General features: G+C 40.9%; 1 protein-coding gene across 1 annotated transcript in view; it reads right to left on the bottom strand.

Moving 5' to 3' along the window:
* Nucleotides 1-25,138, bottom strand: part of LOC147725079 (uncharacterized) — a 139,217-nt gene that overhangs the window by 48,345 nt on the left and 65,734 nt on the right. Inside the window, exons 3-4 of the mRNA XM_086918161.1 lie at nucleotides 23,875-24,092; nucleotides 3,831-3,988 (exon numbers count right to left, since the gene is read on the bottom strand). Of these exons, the coding sequence (XP_086774287.1) occupies nucleotides 3,831-3,988; nucleotides 23,875-24,092 (376 nt within the window). The remainder of the gene's footprint in view (nucleotides 1-3,830; nucleotides 3,989-23,874; nucleotides 24,093-25,138) is intronic.

The raw sequence follows: 25,138 nt of genomic DNA, 5'->3' as shown, positions 1-25,138 counted from the left end.
TGCCCCAAAGGGACACTAATTTGGCTATGACATTTCTGATGGAGACTCTATATGAACTCTTACACAGCAGACAGTTTCGGTTTCTGTGTGGCTGTCAAATAAACCCAGTGATGCATTGTGAATCATTACACCTGTTACTTGTTGTCCCTTGGATGAGCTGGTTCTCAGCACTAAAGTGGCTACTTAATATTGGGCAGTCCATCACACTAGCCACATTTTTTACCATCTCATCCATCAAAAGAGGACGAGAGGTTACACCAGCTGATCTTTGTAGGGTGATCAGTTTCTAAAATGGACAGGATGAAGCCCCAGGGCTAAAAGATGATACACAGAGACCCCACCAACAAGCACGGGTGAGGCACTGTCATCATCCACAAGAAAACCCTCCGATGCATGACCACCATAGATGACTTCACACCAATCAAGGAACAGCTTAGCTTCTATATCTGAACTGACCCACAGATAACCATCATAGAAACCATCTCCTACACACCCTCGGGCCCTCACCCTGGCTTCTGCAAAACCAGCTCTGAATTCATCTCCCATCCAGCAACCAAATCCAAGCACTACATCCTTCTTGGAGACCTCAACTCCACCTTGACAGCCCAACATACACCACTTACACCAACCTCCAGTAGAGCATGTGGAATATCAGTCACATACATCTGGTCACTAACCCAACACACATTTCAAGACACTCACTGGACCCCATCTTCACAGCCCACTACAGAGTCAATTTCAGCCACGTCTCCGAGCTAAAGTGCACTGACTACAGCAAAGTCCACTTCACCATCGCGGGTGCCCCGGGCTCCTCCACCAACCCCCTGATTACCCCCACCAGATGGAACAAACAGAAATCCAGTATGCTACCGCCCTCAACACAACCAGGCCTCTCACCATCAGCAACCTGGAGGTGGGTGTCATGAACTTCTCCAACTTGATCTTCAACTGTGCAGACACAGTCATACCCAAAAAACCAGTCAACACCAGCATAACAAGCAAGCATGCCAGCTGGTTCACCCTTGAACTTGGTGGACCAAACAGGAATGCAAGAATTAGAAATACGATGTTGATCCACCAGGAACCCCACTAACCTTGACAACTTTAGAACATCCCTCAGCAAATACCACCATCACCTCAAAGAAACCAAGCAAGACTCCCTATCAATAAGAATCGAAGCAAATGCCAGCCTCACCAAGGAACTCTTCAGCATCATAAGAGAGTTCTCATGCCATTCAGGCACCGAGAACATGATCCTCCCATTCTAAGCTCTCTGCACTACCCTACCAGACCACCTACACATTAAAAAACCCACATTTACTGCAACTTCAACCGCACAACCCACAGACATTGACCACCCCCTTACATCAACCGGTACCTCCGACCTTCACCTACTCACTGCGCACTTCACAGCTCCCACAGACTGCTGCCCCACCACATCTTCAACCTGGCGCACTAAGAAATCAGCTACACACTCACAGGCATCCTCAATGCATCCATCTCTACGTCCAAATCCCCAATGCATGGAAACATGCAGAGGTGAAACCCCTTAGGAAATAGCCTTCCACAGACCCCAGAAACCTAAAGAAGTACTGCCCCAACTCACTGCTCCCTTATCCCACCAATGATTTCATGACAGCTATCAACCACCAGCTCAACCGATTCCTGTAAGGAAACAACCTCCCAATCCGGTTTTCGCCCAAAACCAACGCACCAAGACCACCCTCATCACTTCAACCGATGACAGCAGAGCCTTCCTCAACCGAGGAGAAACAGCTGCCCTGATCCTCCTTAACCTATCAGCAGCTTTCAAAACTGTCTCCCATCACACCCTCATCAGAAGACTCCAGTACATCAGCGCCCAGGTAGATGCCCTCAAATAGATTACCTTCTTTCTCACAGGACATACTCAGAGAATCCACCAAATGCCCTACACCTCCGAGCCCACGATGATCCTCTGTGGTGTCTTCCAAAGTACCTCCTTCAGCTCAACCCTGTTCAAAACTGACATGACCCCATTGGCCAATGTTGTACACACCCACAAACTCAACAACATCTCCTATGTGGATGACACACAACTCATTCTCTTGCTCACGGAAAACCCAACAACCACCAGAACCAAGTTCAGTAATACAATGAGAATTGTCGCAGACTGGATAAAGGCCAACTGACTAAAGCTGAACTTGGACAAGATGGAGGTACGTATCTTTGGGAGGAACACCTCACTGTGAGGTGACACCTGGTGGCCAACCAAACTCAGATCCACACCCACCTGGACTAATTTACCTGGCAACCTCTGAATCATTCTGAATGGAAAACTCTCAATGCAGCAAAAGGTCAACTCAGTATCCTCCTCCTGCTTCCACACCCTTCATAAGATCTTCAGATGGATCCCAATCAACACCAGGAAAACAGTCAAGCAAGGCAGCCAGCTCAACTAATAAAATATATCAACACTAGACCCTCCACACAGCTCCTCAAATGACTCAAAACCATACAGAACACAGCAGCCAAACTCATCCTCAACCTTACCAAATAGACTGGCATCACCCCCACCTCAGTATCCACTGGCTTCCTGTCCAGGAGATATTTATGTTCACCCAAAATGTTAACCCATCCGTCAAAGCCCTCCTAAACCAAGAACCTCATATTTCAACCACATCTTGCCCTTTCGCCAACCCTACAGACAACTGCCCTCTGCCTCCCCAGCTCGTTTCCACATACCCAGCATCCATAAAAAACCATAGCAGTGATCATTCCTTCTCTTACTTTGCCACTGAGTACTGGAACAACTTCCCCCTACACCTCCGAACTGCACCTTCACTATCAGACTTCAGAAAAGGGCTTAACACTTAGCTCTTTTACAAAGGCCTGTGAAACATCAACACCTGGATACTTAGCAGCACTTTACAAATATTGTTTGATTTGATTTGAAGATCAGATATTTGATGGTAATGTGGGCAAGAAGAGCAAGGCTTTCAAAAAGAGGAGTCCATCATGGTGGATTGTCCTCTGCATTGCTATAAAAATGATCCACCAGAAGGAATTCAGGATTTTTCCTACAGAGCAAAGACTTCTACCCTAGCACTGCCCACATGAGTGCCCATAGCAGATATATGTTTCAGATTTTCCCTTCACATACACATTTACAAAGCAGTACAGCTTGGATCGCAAAGTGTGAATGGATTGCCATTTTGCTTGTTCAATGAATCGGGATTTCCTGGCCTTACTACTCTTCGAGACCTACCCCTAGGAGAGGGTGCTGCTCAGTATCTATTGAGAATGGGTGCAATTTGTGGTAGAAGTATCCATGAGAATAAAAAGTAACTTCCCTATGGTACCAATCTTCCTACCTATATATTCCTCACCATTGCACCTACCTCCACAACTCAAAGCATTCTCATATGCATCTGTTGAATAAAAAGGTTGTAAAGTATTTTCTATTATTCACTTTGAGTCATGCTGATCATGCATTGTTATTGTCTCTTTTAAGACTGACCAACCACAGCAATTTTCATTTGTATTTCATGTTTTCTTATTGAGTAGAAGCAATATCGGATACCAATCTTGAAAAACTACTGCCCATAGAATCCTGGGATAACCATCCCTTGCCATTCCACATATTGCACAGTGCCTGTAGAAAATGCTTCATATAAACATAATGGAAAGACGCAAAACATAACAAAGCAGATAGAGAAAGTAAGGGCAAAAAAGAAACTCAGAGTAAACATATTTAACAAAAAGCAAGAGATCGGCAATATTCATGGATGTATTGGTGGATTGGTGGAAATCATTCCTTTCTGCATTCAGCACTTTCCATGGGTACTTACCTAGAAAGAGGATGTAGCGTCATGAGCCGGCTGGTCTGCATTGTCAAGTTATATGTACATGAGAAGTTGAACCTCAGGCTGCTGCTTATTATAATCCCACTTGCATCATCAGGGGGAATATAGAGGACATTTGAATAAGTCACTGTCTTGTCATATATCTAAAACAGAAAATACAGCAATCGAGAAACTAAAAATCACTGTTTCAAAAAATATAAGACAAACTCCTACATATGTTCCTATTTTCTTTTATTATCACAATAAAAAGCCTGTCATTGTATATATAGTTAGGACCTAGTTACCATAGGAAATTCTGAACTTTCTACTGGGAATAACTTTGGCACTGATTGATGAATCTGCCTGTAATTTTCCTCAATTTTGCCTCGCTGTGTTCCGCTCCTTCCCTGAAAGGTTCGGGGGGATTCTTCAAGCAGGGGCCAAGAAAAAAGGGACATTCTGACAAGGCTACAGCTCGAACGGCTGAACGGAATTATACCAGATTTGGCAAAATGGTAGGGACAGGTATGTAGTAGTGCCTTTTGTATATTTGGTGAAAATTCCTCCAGTAGTTGTTGAAAAAATGAATTTGATCAAATTATATATCTATATGCGCTCACTGTACGCGCACAGTACGCGTACGGTATGCATACCGTACGCGTACATACGCGTACCCTTACGTGTGCGAGCTAGTTTCTGATTGGCTGGCAGTCGACTGTCAACATTCCAAACTGTCCAAACCAGGAAGTGTTGGCCACCATCTTGTTTTTCAGGAGAACTGAGGCACAAGAGAGCCCAAAACAAGAGTGGAAAACACAAAAAGGGGGCAGGGTAGAGACCCCCAACCCTCTAGCCCTTCTCAGGGGGTCCCAAAAAGACCCCCAAGGGCAAAAAAAAAAAAAAAGAATCGCGGGGTACGCGGACCGTATGCGTAGGGTACGCATACCGTGCGCGTACCCCGCGATATAAAAAAAAAATAAAAAATGTTTTGCACTTGGTGGACCTTCTGGGACCCCCTGAGAAGGGCTAGGGGGTCAGGGGGTTTCAACCCTGCCCCCTTTTCATGGTTTCCACTCTTGTTTTGTGCTCTCTTGTGCCTCACTTCTCCTGAGAAACAAGATGGCTGCTCCGGTGGTCCCAGAAGGATAATAACATATATAAACGTTATCCGCTAATAGAATTAGCATTTACAAAACCTTTGAAATTTATTGAAAAAAAATATAGGTTTCACGCCTGATATAGTTAGGAATTAGCATTCAAAAAACCTTGCAAATTCACTGAAAAAACCATAGGTTTCAAGCTTTATATAGTTAGGAATTAGCATTTAAAAAACCTTGCAAATTCGCTTAAAAAAACATAGGTTTCAGGACTTATATAGTTAGGAATTAGCATTTAAAAAACCTTGCAAATTCACTTAAAAAACCATAGGTTTCAGGCCTTATATAGTTAGGAATTAGCATTTAAAAAACCTTGCAAATTCACTTAAAAAACCATAGGTTTCAGGCCTTATATAGTTAGGAATTAGCATTTTAAAAACCTTGCAAATTCACTTAAAAAAACATAGGTTTCAGGCATTATATAGTTAGGAAGTGGCATTTAAAAAACCATTGAAATTGCTCCTATATAGTTAGTTGTACTAACTATATTTCGCGCATCCGCAATCCACTGCTGACGATGTCTCATATTACATCATTCATGACATGGTCTCTGACATCACTGATGACATCACTGATGACATCTCAAATGACATCACTGATGACATCACTGATGACATCTCATTTGACATCACTGATCACATCACTGATGATGTCATTCATGTGATAATACGATGCACCTCCTCACACTCTAATATAACCTTTGATACACCCAGTGTTAAATACAGACTACCATTCTTGAAACCATTGACACACCAATACCAGTCACTACATACGCACTCACTGCTTCCTAGGTCTACACACACATTCACTCATTCACCCATAGAATCACTCATACATACAGTCACTCATCAATACAACACTATCATATGCACTCATACACCTATACAGACACTCACACGCTGCCACTTATCCATGGAGTTACTCACACAACTAGTCAGTCATGCAAAGAATAAATCACACTTCCATTTCCTCAACTATAGAGTTATACACACAATACCTTACTTATTCAAACATATACCAACACATACTTACTCTCTTATACAATCACTGATACAAGTACACAATGATCCATATAGCCACTCGCACATTCACTGGCTCTCATGTATAGTCATTTATATATGCCAACTCTCACATGTACTGTGTTTTACATATGTACTTACTTGCACATGTAGCACTGAGATATCCATTCACTCACCAACACACCCCTGCAGACAGTCAACCGCCCATATAGCTGTTTCCACATGCACTCTTGAACTCATACACCTAATGAATCAACTGCTCACACATCTATGCACAGAGTCACACACCTCCCAGCCACCCACACACACACTCAGTCTCCCAATAAAATACTTGGGCAACCAATCAATAACCCATATAGCCAATCATATAGCTACTGATCAACACATGCAGCAGCTTACACAACAACAGACATACTGATGCACACATTCAGACAGTTTAGTCACTAACCCATGCATTTAGTAAGACACATTTAATCACTCACTCATACAGTCAGTCACGCACCTACTAAATCCTTCATCCAGACACTTATACATCCACTCATTCTTCAATATGTAAAACATATTTAAACTTTACAGAAACACACAGTCACTGGATGATGTCATCAGTGATGCCATCAGTGATGGCAAATGAGATGTCATCAGTGATGTCACTGACCATGTCATGAATGATGTAATATGTGACATCATCAGCAGTGGATTGCGGGTGTGTGAAATATAGTTAGTACAACTAACTATATAGGAGCAATTTCAATGGTTTTTTAAATGCCACTTCCTAACTATATAAGGCCTGAAACCTATGGTTTTTTAAGTGAATTTGCAAGGTTTTTAAAATGCTAATTCCTAACTATATAAGGCCTGAAACCTATGGTTTTTTAAGTGAATTTGCAAGGTTTTTTAAATGCTAATTCCTAACTATATAAGGCCTGAAACCTATGGTTTTTTAAGTGGATTTGCAAGGTTTTTAAAATGCTAATTCCTAACTATATAAAGCCTGAAACCTATCGTTTTTTAAGTGAATTTGCAAGGTTTTTTAAATGCTAATTCCTAACTATAACGTGTGTGAAATCTATGTTTTTTTCAGTGAATTTCAAAGGTTTTGTAAATGATAAGTTATAAATGTATTCATTATTATGTCTTTCTTTTTACAGTAATTTCTCATATTTTACTATAAATATTTATATGTATTTATTTTTTTAGATTATATTTCATAATCGTATTATAAAATAATAACAAAACTAAATTGCAAAGTAATTTTTGGATTAATTATTGCTTGACTTCGGTTGCAAGTATAACACAACTCCAGCAATGCTCTGGGGCCCTATGCTCACAAAGCTGTATCAATCCTTACACCTGCTTCAACCATGTACAAAGTTTTGATGCAGCATAAGCTCAAAAGTGACTGAATGAAATGTTATACATTTCACTCAGTCACTTTTAGGAGGCGTTGCTGCACCCCCGTCTGCACAGGAAAGCCTCTTCTCGCATAGGGCTTTACAATCCAATGCACCCTCCAGATGCGTCACATTGTTAATAGCACACACCATGGCACATCTTTTGTACCACCGCTGTGTCACAAAAGTGACGCAACAGCTGTGTAAAACAGGCACAAGAAGATTGCAAATCCGCCCCTAACACATACAAATTTACCCAGGCAGTTTCACCAGCAGCGCAAATTGAAGCATAGGCTTCTAACATATTTATGTACATATGTTACATTCAAGTGCTTTGCACATACTACAGTATACTATAGGCAAACACCTTATAGATTTATGCTGTAGCACTTCCTTATAGCTCTGCACTTTCACATTCTACATACACTAATAATATATTCATTCATTCATTTATGAACTACACATTCATTCTGACAAACCTTTACACACTAACATAGAAATATAGTTCTTTCTTTGACCAGTGAAGGTAGTTCTAAATAGAACAGTTTTTTTTGTTTTGTATTTTTTTTGTGTTTTCTCAACAAATTCCAAGCGGAACAAAAGAATGAAAAAAAGAACAACTAACGTCGAGGACACCAATGATCCTGTATCCTGTGATTTATCAGGTTGATAGACTGTTCCCCATAACACAAAAGTTTATAGCATGAATGCAAAGAAATCAATCAATATGTGGGTGTGGACTGCTTGCTGAAAATAGTGCCGCAGATGATGTGCTTGGTGTAGCAGCAGGTGGGTTCTCGTGCAACCTCCATCTTTCAGCTCGAGCAAAGTTCTTGGGGTGCAAGTTCTTCATGTGTCGCACCATATTTGCTGTGCCAAAGGAGTATTTTTTACATGGATCACCCCTTGAAAGAGTTGTTTGGCAAATTTTACAGCTTACTTTTGGAGCATTAACCTTTTTTTGACCTCCTGGAAGGAGCTTCTTCAGGAATGAAATCTCCCTCTGAAGAACTGCTGGAAGATGACTCCATTGCTCTTATTATGGTGATCTTCCTTCTATTTGAGAAGATTCTCACAACAAATGCTTCTTCTTAGAAAGTCAAAGTCGAATAATTATAATGGGACGGAACATTCAACACTCGCAATAGGAAAAGTTACGAACCAATCAAATCTCTACTTTTAATCCACATGGCTTTGCGTACGCTTATGATGAGCTTGTGCAGCTCTTTCAATATGAGTACGCATGATCTTCTACCGTGATTTGTGTAATTCATTTGAAAAGTAATATAGGATTATTAAAAGTATTTAAAAAAAATCATAGTTATCCCAAATGTCTGCCCTTAGTATCTACATTAAATACATACATGTTTTAAACCAAGTAGAAACATTGGCCCCTTTCGCGTACAGAACGCCGTACATGACGTCACACTGAAGCTTTAATGCGACGCGTCCAGTCAAAGCATATTCGTACTGTATGCGCGAGTACGCGCTGATTATGATACGCAGTACAAACTATGGTGCGATCCCCCTCTCAGTGACAAAGAAGAATGATTAGACGTGCTGATTCATTGCAGATCCGATTCTGGGCCTTGCTCTGCATACATTATAACACCGCCCCATCTCTCTCTGTTGTTAATTGTTGGTGCACACACTCATACGTGCACATGTGCGGTGCACGCCCACCCACACTACCCACATGCCACCACCAAGCATGCTTGCTATCATTTAGCCTGAAAACCAATACATTAGCCAATGTGATGTCCCCCAGGGCCATCATTCCATTAGACCGCGAAAACTCTACCAATGACGGCCCTGGGCTTGGTTTGGTCAGCCCCTGCGGTTCCCATATAATGCCGGCACTGACGTGAGCACGCTCTCTTTGCCTGCCTCTGCTGCGATGACAGACAGACTGTCGAAAACACCCCAAACTCAGCAAAACCGCAGCCTTTCAAGACACGACAAAAGACGACAGAAACAAAGGTAAGAGAAGACGTCACAACATCAGCCTCCACTGTAAATTGTATATGCATAATACTATTTTTTTATCCTTCATATGGCTTTCCTGCCCCTCAATGGTTTTAAATTGTCCTTACATAATTTAAATATTTCTTTATAAGTCATGAGGTCCTATACACCTCTAATCTTAAAAATTGGGCGTGCATACATTTCTGTGTCGTATTTCTGTACTACGCCATGTGCTTAGGACTCTATTGTTATTAATTGTGCGTCCATGATAGTATTTTTTTTTCTGCGTCACGAGGCCTTTATTAACTTATTGATCTTCCTTTGTTTGCTGGAGTTGCAACAGTCTTAACTACGAAATATTAAGAACCCATATTAAAATTCACTTTTGATAGTAGTTACGCAACTCAGTTTACGATGACTAATCAAAACGTCCTTTTGTTTCCTTCAGCAAACATCCTTCAGAAGCAACCACGGCCTACCGAGCAACAGCAGTGGAATTCTCTGCAACTTATTGAATATACTTTGACATATAGAGGCAGAGTTTAAGACGAATTGTGAACTCTGGTGGCCGCACTCTTTATACAAGGTAAGCACAGCAGCTTAGATCTACAAATCCTTCATAGGAATGCATTCGAAATAAGTCGCCATAACGGGCGTCAGTAACGCAGTAGGTACTTCCATATAGACACCACTTGAATGCAGCCCTATAACAAGTAAAATGTACCAGGTACACTGCACTTGTAAAACTGTAGTGTAACTTTTATTTATGAAAGGAGAGAGGGCCATATTATCAAACCTTGGCAACAGAATTATCGCCACTTTATTGGCAGGAAAGTGGCAATAATGGGTTTGATAATATACTCTATGGAATTCCAATCGAAGCTCATGTTAGATGTGAAGGACATCTGACATGAGCTTCGATTGGAATTCCATAGAGCATATTATCAAGCTCATTATCGCCACTTTAGCGACACTTTCCTACTGATAAAGTGGCAATAATTTTTGTCGTCCAAGCTTGATATGATGGCCCACAGTGCGTGGTGTACAGCAGCTTCTCTGTAAAATGTATAATTACCTCCGAGCAGGGACAACAGATAGGTTACAACAGTCTGACAAACAGATCATCAACCTTATTACGCCACTTTTGAGTCACTTTTAACATGGGTAAAGTGATGCATGAAGCTCGTAAATCTACGTCTGGTTCAACAAAAAATCTGAACTCCAGACTCTGCGAAACAGTTTAATGTTGTTTTCTCTCTCTCTCACTCTCTATCACATCATTTCTCTTTCTGTCTTAAACTTAGACACTGTCTGCTTGGACGTGTAGAAGATCTGCTCAACTTAAGTTGTCAACTCCACTTCCTAATGTGTTTGGCGCAAAGTTTACACAACAGTAAGCACAGAGGCCTAGATCTACAAATCCTTCATAGGAATGCATTAGAAATAATTCGGCATAACGGGTGTCACTAACGCAGTAGGCACTTCCATATAGACACCACTTGAACGCGGCACTATAACAAGTAAAATGTACCAGGTACACTGCACTCGTAAAACTGTAGTGTTAGCTTTATTTGTGAAACGAGAGAGGGCCATATTATCAACCCTTGGCGACAAAATTATCGCCACTTTATCGGCAGCAAACTGCCGCTAAAGTGGCCATAATAGGTTTGATAATTTGCTCTATGCAATTCCAATCGAAGCTCATGTTAGATGTGAAGGACATCTGACATGAGCTTCGATTGGAATTCCATAGAGCATATTATCAAAAACCAATTATCGCCACTTTAGCGACACTTTCCTGCCGATAAAGTGTCAATCATTTTTGTCGCCAAAGGCTTGATATTATAGCCCAGAGTGCATAGTGTACAGCAGCTTCTCTGTAAAAATGTATAAATACCTCCAAGCAGTGACAACAGATAGGTTACAACAGTCTGACAAACCGATCATTAACCTTATTACGCCACTTTTGAGTCACTTTTAACATGGGTAAAGTGATGCAAGGAGCTAGTAAATCTACCTCTGGTTCAACAAAAAATCTCAACCCCAGACTCTGTGACACAGTTTTAATGTTTTCTCTCTCACTCTCTGTGACATCATTTCTCTATCTCTCTTAAACTTGGACACTGCTGTCTACTTGCACGTGTAGAAGATCAGCCCACCTGAAGTTGTCCATCCCAGTGGCTGCAGTGTTTGGCCGCAAGCTTTATACAACGGTAAGCACAGAGGCCTAGATCTACAAATCCTTCCTAAGAATGCATTAGAAATAAGTCGCCATAACGGGCGTCAGTAACGCAATAGGCACTTCCATATAGACACCACTTGAACGCGGCACTATAACAGAACAGGAATATACGAGTCACACTGCACACATAAAACTGTAGAATTACCACAACTTGTAATGCTTCAGCTCATTTACTCACATCTACATAATTCTAAACTCTAATTTTCTTTTTTCCTTTGTCCTTTGCAGATTACCAATCGTACACCTTTTGAAATCCATTTCACAATTTTTTAAAACATTGTTTAACTTATTTTGCCAGTTCTAATATAGTTATAGTTGAGTTTCGTTTATATTTATTGTTTAATAAAAGTTAATTGAGTTTCGTTTATATTTATTGTTTAATAAAATTTAATAAAAAAACGACATACTTATTTTATTTTGTGGGGGAGACGTATGACGGTCCACAATAAAAATAATGTTGAAATACTGTAGTAAGATATTATAAAGCTGCGATAATGTGCTTGATAATAGGCCCTTGTAACTTCCCATAGCAGCCCAGATTCTGATCCTAACTTAGGCTGCTATGGTTATTCACAAGTACATATTATCAAGTCCATCATCTCCGCTTTATTGGCAGTTTCCTGCCAATAAATGCCACGATAATGTATCGCCTTTGTCGACAATATGGACCATTGCTCTTTTTTTTGACCAGTAAAATTAGATGCATATTATCAAGGACCGGTGTTAAAATTATTGCAGTTTTATTGGCAAGAAACTGCTGATAAAATGGCGATAATGAGCTTCATAATGCGGCCTTGTTATTTCCCATAGAACCCCATGTTAGCACCAGAACATAGGCTTTTATGGGAATTAACAAGGGCGTATTATCAAGCCCACCCTCCCAACATTAATAAAATACTCAAGACAATGCAGATACCCGGAGCTGGAAGGTCATTTTACATATCACAGTCCCAGAAAGGTGGCGTTCCCCACAACGTGTACAGGGAGAGATAGAGATAGCTCAAAACACATATTTTTTTTAAAAAGACCCGAGGGTTGACGCTCCCCGAGACTGCGGGGAGTAGGACCGTAAACCCCCCCGCATACTTCAAAATAAAACCAGAGAAGTGCAGTTCCCCAGTGCTCGGGGCACCTTACAAGCCCCCATTATGCATAAATATTGCCCCTGTAATTTACCCCCCCCCCCGCCCGGGACCTAATGAATAAAAATTGCCCCTGTAATTTACCCCCCCGGGACCTAATAAATAAAACAGACTGCACGAGTACCCCGCCATTTTTTAATTACAAAATAAATAAAAATTAAGCCTAAAGATCCATGCACCACCCCCTGACCAATACTATAGGCTCAGAATGTTTCTACCCTGCCCCCTTTCCTTATTTCTCAATTTTGTTCTACTGTTTTCTTGTGACTCTGCTCTTCCGACAAGCAACATGGCTGCCAACGCTTCCCGGTTTGGAGTATTGACAGCCAATCAGCATGCAGCTCCTGCTCATAATTGTAGGTATTTACATATGCGTACGCCGCAATTTTTCTCTAAAAATAATAAAATACGAAATAGAGCCTAAACATCCATATACGACCCCCTAAGCAAGCCTAGAAGGTCAGAATATCTCTGCCCTACCCCCTTCCCTTATTTTCAACTTTGTTTTACTGTTTTCTTGTGACTCGGTTCTAGCGAAGCACAAGATGGCCACCAACACTTCCTAGTTTTGAGTGTTGACAGACAGTTCACAGCCAATCAGCATGCAGCTCGCGCTCGTAATTGAACAGATTTCAGTACACTTTCTGAACTCCGACTCTAGATATCGGTATGATTTTACTTGTATTTTTCTCAGAAACTACTGAACAGATTTACACCATTTAACAGAAAACACAATCTGGGAACAGAATCTACCTCTCTGCCAAATTTAGTGTAATTCCGTTCAGCCGTACGGGTTGTAGCCCTGGCTAAAGGTCCCTATGGAAAATTGCATGGGGAAAACACGTTTAGGCACCCCCTTTTTTCTCAGCCCCCACTAGACAAATCACCCCCAAACTTTCAGGGAAGGAGCGGAACTGAGCAGGCCATTTTCTTAGAGAAATTCATGAAGATTCGTCCACCGGCGCAAACGTTATTCCAAATAGAATGTTATGGATTTCCGAAGGAAACTAGGTCCTACCTATAACTACCTACTGGCGAACGCGTTGGGTGCACGACTCCAATGTAAAAAAAGTCCTAATTTTTCAGATGTGCATGAAACTTATGTGTTTAGATTTTGGGTGGCTCTAAAAAGAGCCCTTGTGTTTATTGAGAGATGTTGGTACTTACAAGCAAGTACCTATGCAGAGTCTAAAGTTCAAGAGGAACACTCTGTTACCCTCAACTGTAAAATGTACACCATCAGTCCGATAGATGCCACCCATATTGAAACTCAGATTGTTGTGGTAAATGGACCCCATTCTATAATCTCAGAGAAAAGCAGAAACAGATTTATTGACATGTTTCCTAGCTTTTTCAATCTGTGGACAAAAATGATTGTACCTGTTCCGTTTCTGCCTTTGGCATATGTTGGAGTAGACAAAGGCTGTTTGGGCAAAAAGTCACATAAATTCTCCAAAGGTGTCCTTCATAAGCATTTCCAGACCTACCCCAGTCAAAGTGCCTAGGTCATTGCCACCACAGTGAACAATTATGAAGTCAAGGTGTTGGAGATGTAAAAAGGATTTAACCAATGGCATCAATTGTTGCCACTTTAACCCTCTCCGTCAAATTAATTTAATGTCTACATTTGGTAAACCTAGGTCTTTGTCAATGGCCGAATTTTCTGCCTACATTTGGCTCCAGAAAATATAGCTCCGTCCCACAATCCATACTGTAAGCATCTTGCAAGGAGGGCTAGATGCACTGAGAATGTATCTGTAAATGAAATGGCAGTTTAAAAAGTAAGATTTTTATAAAATGGTGGATACGGTGTAATTTTGAAAAAACAATAGAAATAAATGGCTGTTTAAAAACATTGTAGTCTGAAAAGTAGGGTGCATATTTCTGTTTTTTAAAAGCATATTTCTTATTGGCTATAAGAAACTGTTTGAATGGAAGGTTAGATTAGATTAGGTGATATTTTGGAAAGTCAAGCATTAGCAACATTGTGTGCTGAACTTGTGACCTTAGTTCAGGTTTGCATGTACTGTTACCATGGTAACAGGCAGTAAGCAGATTGGGGGTAGGGTTCAAACTTATGTCAATTGGAAAGGGCGTAAATGTGTAACCAATATAAATGTGTGTTAGATTTTGAATTAATGTGGGAAGCAATATGGTTTGATATTTCCATGCACATGTGTGCAGAATGAAAGGGAAAGTTTGGAATTTTTTTGGTTTTGAAAGTAGTGCAGTGCACAGATTCTGTATAAGAAAATCTGGTGTGTTACTGAAATTCTGCTTAATCTACAAATCAATTTCAGAGGTAAATTAGTAATTTGTGAAGAGTTTTATATGGGGTTTTTGTTTTTAATATTTTGAATGTGTTATTTACTGGTAAAATCAAGATAGTAGTGTTGCTTGTCTAGAATTACAAGTGTGCCTGCTGTTAGCATCCTGCATAAACCGCAATTAGCGAGAGTTTTGTATTTTTCCTCAAGTGCAGGGTTACCTTGGAAATACAACGCAATTGTCGGACTCCCCTCTTCCATGTTCTATTGTCATAGGAAAATGTACCTTGCCTCTGGGAATGCCTACATTGCAACTCATTGGAGATATGAGGCAAGCCGTTATTAAACCGGCTGCAAACATGCATTAATGTATCTTAGTGTCGCCTAGTAAACAGGGCGATATAATTTTCACTGCATTTTTTTTTTTTTTAATAATTGGTGCAAAATGGTATTAGTTAATATGCCCTCAAACTTACTATGGCACAGAGGGAACATCGAGTCCCGCCCTGCCATACCAAACAGCAGTATCCCGGGGGTAGACACTCCGAGACACAGCAGGAGCCGCTCCTGGAGGGTGGTGTTCCCCAAGCATTTTTACTGCTGCAGAATGGAGGCCACACAGCCTGTCTCCTACAACATGAAAAGCCACGGAGGGTGGTGATCAGCGGGGCTTAGAGGGACGTTTGAGCCCGCCGACCCATTGTTTTTCAAAGCCTCGAAGAGTAGTGGTTCCCCGAGCTGTACGGGGTCTTTAAGGCTGTAATACCTAAGTATTTTTCTGGGACGTACCTTTGAGTCTCCCCACACATTTGTAAATATAAATACAGTACTTGTATAGAACACAAATTATCCCCAAAGAGGTATCTCGGCACTGGGGACTGTTGGGAAGATTAAGCAAGCTATTGCCTAAACTCTTATTGGGCTGGGCAGACCTCTAGTGCCGGATCCGGGGATCGAACCGTGATCCCCACGTCCAGCATCAGTCACCCTGGCCCCGGCGGGACACCTCCTCCTCATTTATTTTGTAGCACCAAGGAATGGTGTTCCCTGGGCTACAGGGCCCCTCTGAACCCCAATCAAATGTAATATTTTAGACCCGGGCATTTGGCCCACTCCCAGGTAACTAATTTTTAAACTAGCACAGGAGCCCGTATTTCGTGGCATATTATCAAGGATGGGCGTTAAAATAATCGCCGCTTTAGCAGCAGAAAACTGAAACTAATGCGGTATTAATGGGCTTGATAATATGTCCTGGAGAATTCCAATAGAAGTCCATGTCCACACCATCGCCGTGCTTGATAATATGCAAATTAGATTTTTTTTAACGGCGGATCCATGCTCCCTGCGCACATTTCTCCGTTTAAAAAAAAAAAAGAACATGCTTTAGGACATGGACTTTTTTAAACACCTATACACTATGGGGCAGATTTACAAGCCCCTTGTGCCTCTTTTGCATCACTTTTCCGTGGACCAGGGTTTGATTCCCCGCCTCGGCGGGTCTCGGGCTCAAAATTCCACGGCCTCGACAATTCTCGCTCCGGTGCCTACTCGACTCACGGGGTCTCACTCTGCAACTCTGGGCAATAGCTTGCTTAATCTCCACGACGGCCCCTTGCGGCGGGATGCCTGGCTTTCACCCTGTGGACACCCTGCCGGGGCCTCTCACAGGGGAATACCAGGACGGGTTCCCTAGGCAAGCGCCAGGAGGCCCTTTGGGTGACAGGTTGCGCTATATAAATACACCTACATTTACATTTACATTTACATTTTTCCCATGTTAAAAATGACACAAACGTGGCGCAAGAGGCTTGTAAATAAGCCCCAATGTATTTACTAGTCTAAACACCTTTACAGTTGTGTTTCAGGCCTACAATTCCCTAGTCAGTATATCTACACTACAGCAAACACCTTGTCACTGCTCTTGCTATGCCATAGTGAACCTTTCAGTACTATGTTTTAATCCATTCAGTAAAGTAACATTCAACTAGTTATTAATTCATTTAGTATTTTTTCTTGTACTATTCTAAATATTCAGTTAGTATGCATGTACTCATGTAGTGAGCAAGGCTTTAGGGCACAGAGTGCATCAAACCTCTATTCCCTATGCATGGGGTGTTGTGTAACTATTTACTCATTTGTATTTAAAGTATACGATTTCTTTGTCAGTATCTATATAGATTGTGTTTCATAGTAATAGAAAAGTATAATTTAAAAGATTAGTAATATACTTTTATTTATGTTTATTTTTTACAGATATTGCTTATTATCATTAGAATAATGTTATCATGCTTGAAAGAGGTCAAATACGAAAAAGAGAGCTAAAGGATATTTACTCAAAGAAAACTCAACAACAAGTATTAGATGAGCACCATAATGTGGCCAAAAAGAGAAAATCTTCGGTAAGATTACTAAGAACTGTATTAAAAATGTTTGTAGATAAAAAAATAATATTGAAAATGTTGAAAACAGTGATGACACTTCAACGAGAAAAAAATAGGAAAAATACTAAAGGAAAAAAATGAAATGTAGAATAAAAAAATGACTTTTGGTATAAGAAGTGAACATCAGTATATATAGATTCGAAAGAAAATCTTTTATAATAGAGTAGTACATAATTTTCTGAAAAATTTGAAGAAATATAAAAAGAGACCACTATTTTATAAAAAGAAGAAGCATATGGAATCCATTGTTGAAAAGGCTTTTGAAGTAAAAAGGAAACTATTTATTTTAGTTTTAAACAGAATTCGATCACGAGATAAACCAATCCATTCAATGAAGGCCAGAAGTAAGAGGAAAAGAGTAATTAACAGAACTACTTTTTGTGATTTTTTTTGGGTGAATGGAAACACTGTTCAAGTTCAGAGCCTTTCTTTAATGAAGAGAGTTATTTTCAGACCAATGATTTGTTGCATGCAGTTGACACCAGTGGTCAAGCTCATGAGGTTAGAAATGGTTGTCCAATTGTCAAAGAGGAAATGGTCCCCAGAAAAGCAGAAGAACTGATAGCTGATGAAGTTCTAGGTAGACGTGCTAAAGTCCCAGTATACACGTGGGATTGCAGTAGTATTTGTAGTGTACAACAAGAATCTATTGATCTTTTACGTAATTGTTTACGAGAATATAGAAAAAAAGTGTTGAGCAAAAGATTAGGTTATTGCAAGGACTAGACCAGTGGTTCCCAAACATTTTTGACCTGCGGCTCCCTTGACCTGTTGGCTGTTGGCCACGGCTCCCTAATATTTTACTTTTGTTTGGCGGGTAGTGGGGATGTAAGCCCAGCCTCTGCAATACTTCCATTTTTCTCCCTGAAAATAATTGGGATGAAGGCAATGAAGGTATTATAATCATAGATGTATTCCTATCCTATCCACTGCAGAGCCTAATGCAGTGTCAACGACTGATTGGAGGGATACCGAGATCTCAAAGAAGTAAATTGTTACCTCATGGCCATTTAGAGCTCTTTAAAGAGGTGCATTTTTAGCTCATTTGTGAGAAGGGTTTGTGAGGCCCAATAGAAAGAGGAATGTTGTTACAGAATGGTGTCCAATCTGTGCGCTGCGGCACCCAAGTAGACCATCAAAACTAGCCAGTGGCGCCGCGCACAAAGACTCTCAGTAGAGGACATGAAGCGTTCAAATGAGTATCACTCAGAGTTCGCCTCCTACTCTTGTGTGATGCTTCTGGCTTTTCTCCAGAAGCATCACACCTTGCATGTATCCTTCCATGTGCATGTCTCCTTCCATGAGAACTATGTATATTATCACATGTATGCACCTGCCAGTACCTTCAGCTACACAACAAATCTGTGTGCCTTTAGTTTCTTTCAAAGAAAGATAAGTAGCTGATAACTATCTCTAACACTGACCAACAAATGAAGAAGCAGAAAATCATCTCAAGCAAACAAGCAACAGGGTATAATCTACTCTAGGCATTTAGTTTCTCTGCAGGACTTGCCTGTTCCTGGTTATGTGTATTCTTGTGTGAGGACTAAAGAGATTGGTACATGACCTGTGGCATATTTTGTGATTGCTGTAGCAACTCTGAGTACCTGTACCAAGATTGTATTGGCATGTGCATCACCTCTGTAGTTGTAATGTCTGCTGTTGCATATTGTTGGCCTCATGTACAGGGGGTTGCTGGATCAACTTGTTTTGTTCTTGAAGTATAAACACATTTGTAGTCATTCTTCTCAATGTCATGTTGCTCTTTTGCCCACACGGATCACAGTTTGTGTTTGATTGGAGGGAATTATATATATTATGAATTTATTTGTGTCCCTTATGGGCTATGCCGCAGGGGCCTGCGACCTTCCCCACACTCCCATCCACTGAACAGCAGCAATAGTGTGCTTCATGGGGCCTGGTCTGCTGCCCACAAAGCAAAGCTAATTGAGCACTGAGCAGTATTTGAGAAAAACTCTGTTGTGGCACCCCCTCCGGTGCCAGGTTTTTTTGGGGGGAATCTGATTTTATGGTAGGAGCAGTGCCAGCCTCCCACATTCCAGTCTTTGCCTGCACAATACTCAATAATACTTTTTTTCCTGATGATGAAACCCTCATCGGCTTTGACTGTACACAAATTCAGGAGCGTGTCAAAGAGTGATCCCTGTATTAAATGTTTTCAATGAACACAGCTGCAGCTCATATCTTTTCTGCATATTGACGCCCTTCAAAAAACGCAGTAGTCACAAATTGAAATATTATTTGGATTGCTGCAGCCCCTGAATAAATGGCATATTTTACAGGTCTTTTCCATTGGCTCTACCAGAGAGCATATTTACCCTTGCTGGAGATGAAAGCAAGAACGCATGATTTATTGAAGTGGCACAAGTTCATGCCAGAACCCATCTGCACTCCTATTTACATCAGAGGTCAAAGTGCAGCTGGGGAGGTATTTTCAAATTGATTAGTTTATATTACTCATTGCTTTGCAAGTAAATGTTGCCTGTTCAGTCCACAGAAGTTGAACATGATTTCACAAATAATTGAGCAGTCTCAGAACTTCCCTAAAGAAATACCTAAACAAGTTCAGGCAGTGTCTTTCTCTTAAGTCAGTACTTCACATTTGGTCTAAAAATACAGATAGTGATGGATAGTGTTACACCCTGCAGTGGTTCCCAAGCTGTGTGTTTGTGCGCAGCGCCCCTGGCAAGTTTTGATGGTGCACTGGTGCGCATATTGGGAAACACTGGACTAGACCCTTGCAGAGTGAGAAAAAATACTGGTTTGCAAGGTCATTTGTCTTTCTAGAAAAGTATGTCAAAGTGTTTTTCATCATTTCAGGATGTTGGCAGGACATCATGCTCAAATGCGGAAGTTAGTCAGAAGATTGTATTATGCAAAAAATCATGCACTAAAGTTAAATGAGTTGAACAATGCTCTTTTGCGTGAGTCAGTTTCAGATGCGAAAAAGATTTGTGATGATATTAAGTTTTGTTTGGTCTTGAACAACAGAGTGAAGAAACCCAGACATTAATAGAAGTAAATGTTGAGGAGAATGTTGCACATAGTTGTACAAAAAAATTTGAAGGTGAAATTACAAAGTTTACGGGGATTTCAGGTGAAAGGCCAAATTACTCTTGTATTACATATGGTCTAAAATCTCCATGCATTTGACTCCCCTTCTTAACAAGGTACACGGATCACTGACAGAATATCGACAGTCAGAATATTGAGGTACAAAAATATTGATGTCCAGAAGATTGAAGTCCTATCTACAGAATAGTAAGTACAAAAATAGTGTTGTTAAAAATATCTATTTTTATGTTTAAAAAATAATGTGAAGTAAAGTAAATAATAGACATATAATTAAAAAAACAAAGTTAGCATTATTAGAAAATGCTTAAACTTATAAGTAACACATATAATGTAAAAATAAATTAAACATATCTATGTTTAAAATATATATATACATACTGAATAATATTTATAAATACTTATTTTATTAACATAAATTGTTAAAAAACATAAAAAATTATAAATACACATATTTACACATACATAAATAATACAAAATCAAAAAAATATATATATAATAAATTAAAATATTCATTTTGTTCATCTTTTTCAAATTCATTTAACACTACATTAACTAAAACAGTGGAGAAAATGTTAGATAGCAGAGTAGATAAAACTACTATTCCTACTCCAGAGAGTGCAACAGTAGGTGAAGTGTTGGATATATTGGGTCTAAAAATTACTATTCCCACTCCAGTGAGTGCAACAGTAGGGGAAGTGTTGGATAGCCTAGGGGTAAAATGTAATATTCCCACTCCAGTTTATGCAACAGTAGGGAAAGTGTTGTATAGTGTAGGGTTACAAATTACTATTCCCACTCCAGAGAGTGCAACAGTAGGGAAAGTATTGAACAGCGAAGGTGTAAAAATTACTATTCCCACTCCAGTGAGTGCAACAGTATGGAGAGTGTTGGATAGCGTTGGGGGAAATATTACCATTCCCACTCTAGAGACTGGAACAGTAGGGAAAGTGTTGGATAGCATAGAGGTAAAAATTACTACTCCCACTCCAGTGAGTGCAACAGTAGGGAAAGTATTAGATAGCAAAGATGTACAAATTACAATTCCCACTCCAAGAGAGTGCAACAGTAGGGAAAGTGTTGGATAGCGTAGGGGTATAAATGTAATATTTTTTTACTAACAGCATAACCCGTTATTAATCGTTAAATGGGTATTTTGTCTGGTTCTTAGTAACTGTTAGCACGGGGACACCTGAAAAATCGCAAGCTCTACAAAAGGTTTACTTACTTACTTACTGAAAAAAACATGGAACCCTGTGATTGGACACAGGAGCCTTTTCTCCCATCTGCACTTTCAGTACCAGGTATCGAATGATCTGATTGGCTAGCTGCAAACCAGAGGAAAATGTTGCGGCTGACACTACTTTACTCGGGGTGTTAATACTGGTGTCCTTAACTTCTATTAAAAGTAATATATAAATAAGCAGGTTAGAGACATCTGGATCCTATTACACTTGTGAGCAGGACCTAGAAATACTGCTGTGAATTCTGCAGAACTGCAAAGGGACCCAGTCAGCTTCCTTCCCTTGCAAGCCTCCACAATGCCATATGGGTAAATCTTTGCACACCTATCCTGTGGGAGTACTGGGGTACCTGAAAAGAATATACAAAATATATGAAAAAAATACAATATAGGTTGGTGTCCATAGGCAACTCGTGGTAGATTGAGCACAGTACCTGGCTCAGTGCAAGTAACAGTAGCCAACGACAATGCGCATGACTGAAGGTCATGCACTGTTGTAATTTGGAGTATTGGTGGGTTGGGCGCAGAGCCTGGCAGACGGCATTTTAATTTTTTTCTGTTTCTATAAAACGTACTCCTAAAGGAGAAGTTTCTGCTTAAGAAGGACATACAACTGTGGGTGTTTCCCAGGGTGTATAGGGTAAATGCTGTTTTTTTCCTTTTGATCAGTTGAGGAAGTATGCTGTTGACTTAGCCAACAGGATCTCTGTCAACGTAATGCCTGCCCAATAATTTGGCAGGCAGTGGTCTTCATCACATTACCCTGTCTGTCAAACTTTAAATCAGGCCCAAAGAAATAAAGTCGGTTGGCTGGTGCTCATAGCCCGCTCTCCAGGGTAATATGAAGTGAGAGAGGAGCCGTATGGCACCATCTAGTAGCTCACAGGTATATTTCTGGAAACAAAATCTCTTCCTTGGAGATATTTTAAAGGTGAGGAAACTGCAGTTGAAAAAAGTATCCACCATAAAGAGTGTTAAATTAAGACCGACAGGATGTGGAAAAACCATCTACTCTGGCCTTTAATGCTGGAACAGGCCTTTAATTGCTGTTATTGTCCTCTACAGTGGGCTCTAAGGCTATAGTAGTGAAAATTTTGCAGCTCTTAGACTTCACATGCAGCAACCATGCTTCTGCTGAGTGTCTAGCTGCTATTTGATCCCACATGAAGAAGCTGAGAGTCTGTTGTTTCTTTAACAGCTGCTAGATCTCGCATTTAGCAGCTGTAAATTTGCCGAGTGTCTCGTAGCACTTTGATTGCACATGAAGTAGATCTGACTCTAATGAGTATCTAACAACTGTTAGATCTCACCTGCACAAGCCGTGAATCCCGCACAAGCCGCACATCATCCAGACGTGGATGTTCAGCACCAACCTGAATTTCTACCCAACCATGACAGACTTCTCTTATTTGTCAAAAAGCAGGTATGACATGACATGATAATAACATGAACTTTGATAATTTTGAATCTGAACTTAACGAAATGCCAAGTCACTTGGATTCACCCTGGACATCAAGTGACATCAGAATTGTTGTTTGAATCGTAGAGCTCTTGCATCTGGATAGTGTGTACGCTCCAATGCTTATTAGAATCTGCACTGGCACCGCTTAAAGGCATTCTACACACCACAGCAAGACTCATTCAGGGCCTAAAGAAATATGATCACACCGCCCCCATCCTAATGGAACACCATGGACTCTCCTTGCCAACCACACTATCTTCTAAACTAGCTGTATCATTCACAAAAGCCATCACAACCATCATCCTCACTTATCTTGAAGACAAGCTCACCATCTCTGGGTATTTGTGGTATACTTTCAGGGAGGAAACCATCAGACTGCAGACTTAGAAGTGTAAAAAAGACAAAACAAGACAGCCGGCCTTTTATGTCATGCACCCAGGATCTGGAACAGTAACCCTGTCTCCTTCAGGACCACCCCAACGCTGCTCCAATTTAGGAAAGAGTTGAAGAACACTACTACACAATGCATTACTTCTTATTTATTTTGTGCACTGAAGTAAATATGTTATATGACAACTCCTTTACTAACTTAAAGGCCTAAAATGCTCAATGTGTATCCTCTCTTACCACCATCTCATTTCCACACCATCCTGCCCGTGGAATGGCTTTCATTCGGACCACACGTTTGTTTCCCTCCAGCTGCAGAGAAGTTGTGGCTGTGCAGTTCGAATCCTCAAAATGCATCTGTGTGAAGCTGTAATTGAACCTCTCCAGGAGGCACTTGTTGAGAGACACTGTCATTGCTGAACCTTCACACTGCACAGTGGGAAAGATGTCACTGCGACCTGCAAGAAAACACGACTGGTGAGAAATAATCACATGCATGGACCGCTTATTTAGCACTCCTGTAGTTTACAGTTCTGTAAGACACACCCTTTCTAATCGGTATGCTCACAATCAAACACAATAACCATCAAATGCACACCAGGATTTTCCGGCCCAATGCTTTAGCATATTCACACTGAGTACAGTGTTTCTCCAAAATTATGGTGGTCAAGTTGGAAGTACACCCCAACACACCAGTACGGGTAAGGGTTTGCCTGAACCGGGAAGAAGATTAGGGAGAAACCAAGGGATTATTTGTGGCTTTTCTGATGAGGACCTACATGTCTTAATGAGTGCGTGTTAATCTAAACTGTGCTTGTGGAGCCTTCAAGCCCTGGATGTAAGACGACTGATGAGAGGTGCGATGCTTTGCCTCTCCCAAGCCACTCCCTGAGCCCTTCTTCGCAGTCGGCGCAGCTCCTCACTATCGGCCCCAAGGCAGCATGGGATGTTTAGAACCTTTTTTGAGCGCTGAAGATTCCTGTCAGCCCTGACTGACTGTGCACGCTGAATGTGAGCTGGCGAGCCTGACACCAGCACCCAAATTGCTTCATGGCCTGCTTAGCATACTCTTACTGGCTGCGCTTCAGATTCTCAGCTGCTTTGCCTGCCAATGTCCACTGCCTGCCACTGCAGGAAGGCTTGAAGAACCAAAAGAGAAATAAAAAGGGGAAGAAAGGGAAAGGAGAGGAGGACAAAGGGTGCGGATGGCCCATGTTGACAGCAAGGAATGAAAGGAGGGGTAGTCCTGAGGCGGAGCCACAGCACAAGGGGCAGAATTGGATGAATGTGTTTGTAGGGGCACCAAACTAATTCCCCTGAGAGTATGCAAGAAAAACCCACAAAAAATGCACATGAAGCCCACTTTGGTGTTTCCAAGACCAAGGAGAAAACTTGAATGCAGTTTTTGTGACCTGGCATGTACATCCAAATTGAAAAATCTCTAAGAAACTGAGCACCATGCAATGAGAGAGACAAGATTTTAATCACAAAGAAACCCCTCATG

The sequence above is a fragment of the Lissotriton vulgaris genome, chromosome 4_1, assembly GCF_964263255.1.
Source record: "Lissotriton vulgaris chromosome 4_1, aLisVul1.2, whole genome shotgun sequence".
Lineage (NCBI taxonomy): Eukaryota > Metazoa > Chordata > Amphibia > Caudata > Salamandridae > Lissotriton > Lissotriton vulgaris.
The sequence above is the reverse complement of the archived record's forward strand: the minus strand, read 5'-3'. Positions and strand labels throughout refer to the sequence as shown.